Source organism: Rhagoletis zephyria, unplaced genomic scaffold, assembly GCF_001687245.7.
Source record: "Rhagoletis zephyria isolate East Lansing unplaced genomic scaffold, Rhagoletis_zephyria_1.1 Rzeph_scaffold_14028, whole genome shotgun sequence".
In the NCBI taxonomy this organism is placed as follows: domain Eukaryota; kingdom Metazoa; phylum Arthropoda; class Insecta; order Diptera; family Tephritidae; genus Rhagoletis; species Rhagoletis zephyria.
Window position 1 is genome coordinate 6,901 of NW_016171097.1, and position 5,080 is coordinate 11,980.

The 5,080-nt window shown below is 36.5% G+C and overlaps 1 protein-coding gene across 1 annotated transcript; it reads right to left on the bottom strand.

The window, feature by feature from the left end:
• Positions 1 to 482: 482 nt before the first annotated feature.
• On the bottom strand, positions 483 to 4,281 carry LOC108378400 (glutamate decarboxylase; the record flags this gene model as incomplete). The annotated part of the gene is made up of 3 exons (XM_017634700.1): positions 483 to 1,649; positions 1,753 to 2,097; positions 4,203 to 4,281. Coding segments are annotated over 3 exons (598 nt in total), but the record flags the coding sequence as incomplete, so codon positions are not given.
• Between the last annotated feature and the right edge of the window lie 799 nt (positions 4,282 to 5,080).

Here is a 5,080-nt window from a genome sequence, read left to right on the forward strand (position 1 = left end):
TGTAAAATCATACTTTTATAAGTGTCGAATAATGCTTAGGATAAAAAATTGAAATATAAAAATAAACGCGCAAAAGCATAAAACTAGGACAATTAAAAACAAGAAAATTGATAAAACGATTTTATAAACAATTTGTTTTATTTTATTGACAAAATATATGTGATTGTAAGTAATGTAAGTAAATCAAAACTATAATCGAAATAAAAGCCTAGGACATCAGTGCTGATAAGATACATGCATCACTAAGGGTTAATTCGTTTGTTTATACTTTTTGACATTATAGTACCTTAAAAGAGAGCCGCACTGAGTTGTCAATCACACCTTGACTACAACTATGCATACTTGCCTTCTCTTCCAATTTCTTCTTTCAACCAAATTTTATTTATAAGTTCAAAATTTACACACATTTTTTCAATGACTTTCGCCACTAAATGGAACATATGTATGTATGTATATGTAAATGCATGTACTATGTAAATATGCAGCTAATTATCTGTACTACATATGTATGTATGTATGTACATACAGTTGTTTTCCTATTTCATTTACATAGTATGTATGTACATATTTATATATGAATGTGCGTAGTTAAAATTAATTTTCTACTGCTGTCTGGTGCAATTGACCTACAGAACACTCAGACTCACACGAACAATTGTGCGAGCAGACTCTGTGCGGCATTTGCACCGTCTCTGACTAAATGTAATTGACAACGAGGTCGGGGATTTATCGATGCTCTTTTGAGATGTGCTCCTCTACCCTATCCATCCCATCTCTCCATCTGCATTTCCATCTTCTTTCCACCTGCTCTGCGATTCATTAGAATGTATACATTTTAAACTTACCGAGTATGTATAAGTTTATTTTTCCTATTTTTAAATATATGTAGTTTATCTCGTGTTTAGCACACAAACGAAACAGTGATTAAAGTCTCAGGCATACAATAACAACAACAGTTAAAACAGTTAATTAAAAAGAATTCGTTAATACTTAACAAACTTGACAGCGCACAAGTACATATGTATGTATGTACTTGCTTAAGTGCTTAAGTGCGTGAGTATACATCTGATCTGATAATGATAACAACTATATATATATATATATATGTATATAGCTACTAAATGTATAATGAAAATGGATGCGCCACTTGAGCGCCAACAACATTCTTTTGATATGCTTTTACCTTAAAGATAGTTCTTGGTTGATATATGTAGATTTTTTGCTAAATAATAATTTCTAATATTTTCTAACATTTTTTTTTTGTTTGTTTTGTTGCTTGTTTGCGTTTTTCGTCTGCTTGATTTTTCGTTAATTGAACTAATTTTTCCACCTCCACCTCCTTCCATAGGTCCCAGCCTGTAGCACTGCTTGGGATTGCAACTGTACACTCACATACATACATACATACATACATATGTAAGTATGTATGTAAGTGAGCTGAACCAGCGGCGTCCGATCATTTTGTGTGTGTTCCTTTACAAGTCGTCACCTAACCGATGCATTTCCTCCAACATAAAATCAACATCCTGCTCGGTCACTGCGGCAGACGAGATGATCGAACGGAAGAAATTTGGCCGCCGATCGTCTGGCTGATAGCCGACCATCAATGTACCCTTCTGCATCATGCGCCCCTTGATGACGGGACAAATCTGCAAAGCGAAGATGGTTAAACAAATTTTGAAATTAAAGCAAATTTAGACACGCCATAACACTCCTGCTTCCTTTAAAGCTGAATGAAAATCATGTTCTTACCTTTGCCAATTCAGCTTCCTTCCTCTTATCGTGTGGAACGCCGCGCAAACGCTTTGGTATATACCAGAAAGAAACATTCACCAACTCTGGCTCGAGTATCAGATGGAAGCGATCTGACTGCTCCTTGATGCGCTTCACTTGATACTCGGCAAGTTGCATCAAACGGTCCTGCTGACGCTCGAATCCCTCATTGCCCTTGGAGCGCCACTGTAGCCACAATTTGAAGATATCGTTGTGCCGGCCGCACTGGATGACCTTGTCGCCGGTGTCGTAGCTGATGTCATACTGCTTGTCGGTCATGAAAAGATACTCGGCTGACATCTGATTACAGCTAATCAATAGACCCTGCGGGTGGGAAATAAAAGATAGAGAGAGAGAGAGAGCAGTAGTGGGGGGATTAGACTCAGTTGAGTGCGGTGGCGAGTAAAATATCTGTGGAAGCGAAAGTGTTAGCGCGTGACCGGACCGGAACTGGGCGAAAACGAGTATAACGTGTGTGTTGAGAATTGAGCATTTTCGCAGCAGATTTGGAATTCACACGCATTTAATGCGCTTTTCATGTTGATTCCGCTGCTTGTAGTTGTAATTGTAATTCCTCTCAAGGCTGTCAGATTATTTACTTAAGGGGATTATGAAGTGCGCAATATGCTGGAGGCTGTGTGTATGCGTACATACACAGTTTTATGTACCTGTACATACCTACACACATATATGTAATATTAGATGGAGCTTTAAAGTATTTGCAATTTTTTTGTTCCGGAAAATGTGAAATATTAGTGATATTTATTTTCACAAACTACTTAGCGGTTACGACTACAACAACATACGCTTATACCTAAATTCTTGTTGGAACCAAAGTCAGTCATGCGTCCGCTTACATTTTGGCAATAAGTCAAGTTAAAATTTTAATTAAAATTCCTAAACTGACAGTTTGACTCAGCCACGACTGGCAATAGCTTTCAACAGCAACTGTGACCAATGCGAACATATTGAATGAATGACTTTTGTTGTTAGTGTACATATGTAATAGCTGATGTTGTATATTGTACAGTGTAACAACTGCTGTGAAGATTTTCTTTCTTCGTTTGGGGGTGGCTATGCCGGCAGTTTACAGAAGTTTCAACGCTGCCTATAACGCAAGTCATTTTGATACCTAACATACATATGTACATATGTATATACACTGTGCGAAATGTGTTCAGCCACTAATGGCTTTGCTCACGAAAATAAAATCTCCGACTTAAAATTCGAAAGTTCATTACAAGCAAATACTAAAAGCGAATACCCTTAAAAAGTTTTAAATGCAGTCGCTGTATCCAAGTTATAAGTGGTGCGTACTATCACGTCAAAGTGACATTAAACAAATTTAAACGATTCTGACAAAATATTTTTTTTTATTTTCACTTTTATTTCAACATAGTTTTATTAAAAGAAAAATAATGATAAAAATAAATTATTTAGCACAAACAGGTATGAAATTCGTGCCCTTTCGTAAAAATTTCCATTTTTAATTAGATTCTGAGTATGTAGTTTTGTAGCCCATTGTATTCTAGTAGAATAAAGTACAAGTTTCGTTAAAGAAAGAACTATATTTTTTATAAACAAAATAACCAAAATTAAATAACAACAAAAAATAATACGTTAAAACTGGGCAAAAAGTGGTTCGGCTATAATTTTTTGACCACTGTATGTATTTTTTTTAAATATTTAATTGGTCATGCACATTGTAAAATAAATGCAGTACCTAACAAAATTATAACATAATGTTGTCTTTTTTTACCTTTTTTTCGAAGCTCATTTTGCTTTTTTTCAAGTTTTTAGTAGCTTAAAATCCTAACCCTGATTATTAACAACTTATCACCGGAGACGCTACATTTCGGAGGGGGAAGGGGATCAGAACACAAAGAAAATGTTAATTGATATATGCATGTATCAGCCTAATAGTGCCATTATCCAATTTTCATTATAATTTATTCCTCAGCATTGGTGCTGGTATTCATAAAAAGCAAAGCTAAGATTGTAATGAACCGCCGAATTTTGAATATACCGAGAACTCTAAAATTCAAGAAGACAAGTAACGGAAAGCTTAAGAGTCCTGAAAAATTCCGACGACTTCCAAAAAGTTCAGAGAAATCTCAAAAATTGCCAAAAGATCCTTGGAATTCGTAAAAACAAAACAGAACAAATTCTGAAAATTCGTCGAAAAAATTCCTAAAAGTTTTCAACTGGACATTAAATGACAAAATCTTTAATGACAATGCCAATTTTTTAAACTGTACAAATCTGTTTTCATTCCATTGGCTAGTGGAGATGCGGCATTAAAAGTAAAAAAAAGATTATAAACGCTCGAACAGTGTTCTACAATGTGAGAGGTTGTTTGCTACCCATTTTCCACTACCCAAAACATAAAAATTATATTAAAACCAATTTTAAAAAAAAACCGTACTTACATCCTCCTTAAAGTGTATGGTAGAGCATTGCAATAGGGCGCCCATCAATTTATGTGGATTCCAGGTGACCGAGTCAGCTCTAAAATGCGTATAAGTTAATGAAAAGAAAAAAATGCAAATAAATTATTGCATAATTGGGCCACAACTGTGAACTTATAATTAATAAGTAAATAAATTTAATAAATTTCGCTTGCCACAATTAAATGCCATTCAGTAACAAATTACAAGCAATTAACGCCATAGCCCACTGACTGACTTACAGGCAAGCAAGCAGGCGCAAGTAGCCGGCAGGAGCAGAAAAGAGCAACCCTCTTATTTTGTCTATCAATGTTGAGAATCCTTGATGCTACATTTATCCTTACACACACGCACACACAAACACACACACACATACACACACACACATATATATATATATAAATAGTTACACACTTAGCCGCCACTCACTCTTTAGCGAGGCTCATTGAGCGGCCGCAACATTTAATTCAATTCAAACAACTCGACATGGGGGGAGTGAAGTGCGTTGCGTCGAAGGAGCAAGGGGTGGAGTGGAGGAGAGGTGAGCTGGAGGTGGGCTGGAGGTGGGTGAAATGTCACTCAGCACGGGTGCGGCGCCTGCTAAACATCCCTTTGGGAGCTATTTACGGTTTCCCACACAGATGCTGCCGGCACACACATACATACATACCTATCGAGACTGTGCAACAATTTACTTATACTTAAGCCGCGCGGGGAGTGCTCGCGCTTCAGCGACGAGTGTAGATAGAGCGTTGGCGGCACGCAGTCTGTGCTACAAGGCCATGATGTTATCTTATTTGTTCAGTTGAACGTAAACATTCGAATGACATTTGCCAGATTTTGATTGCAGCGTTTATACA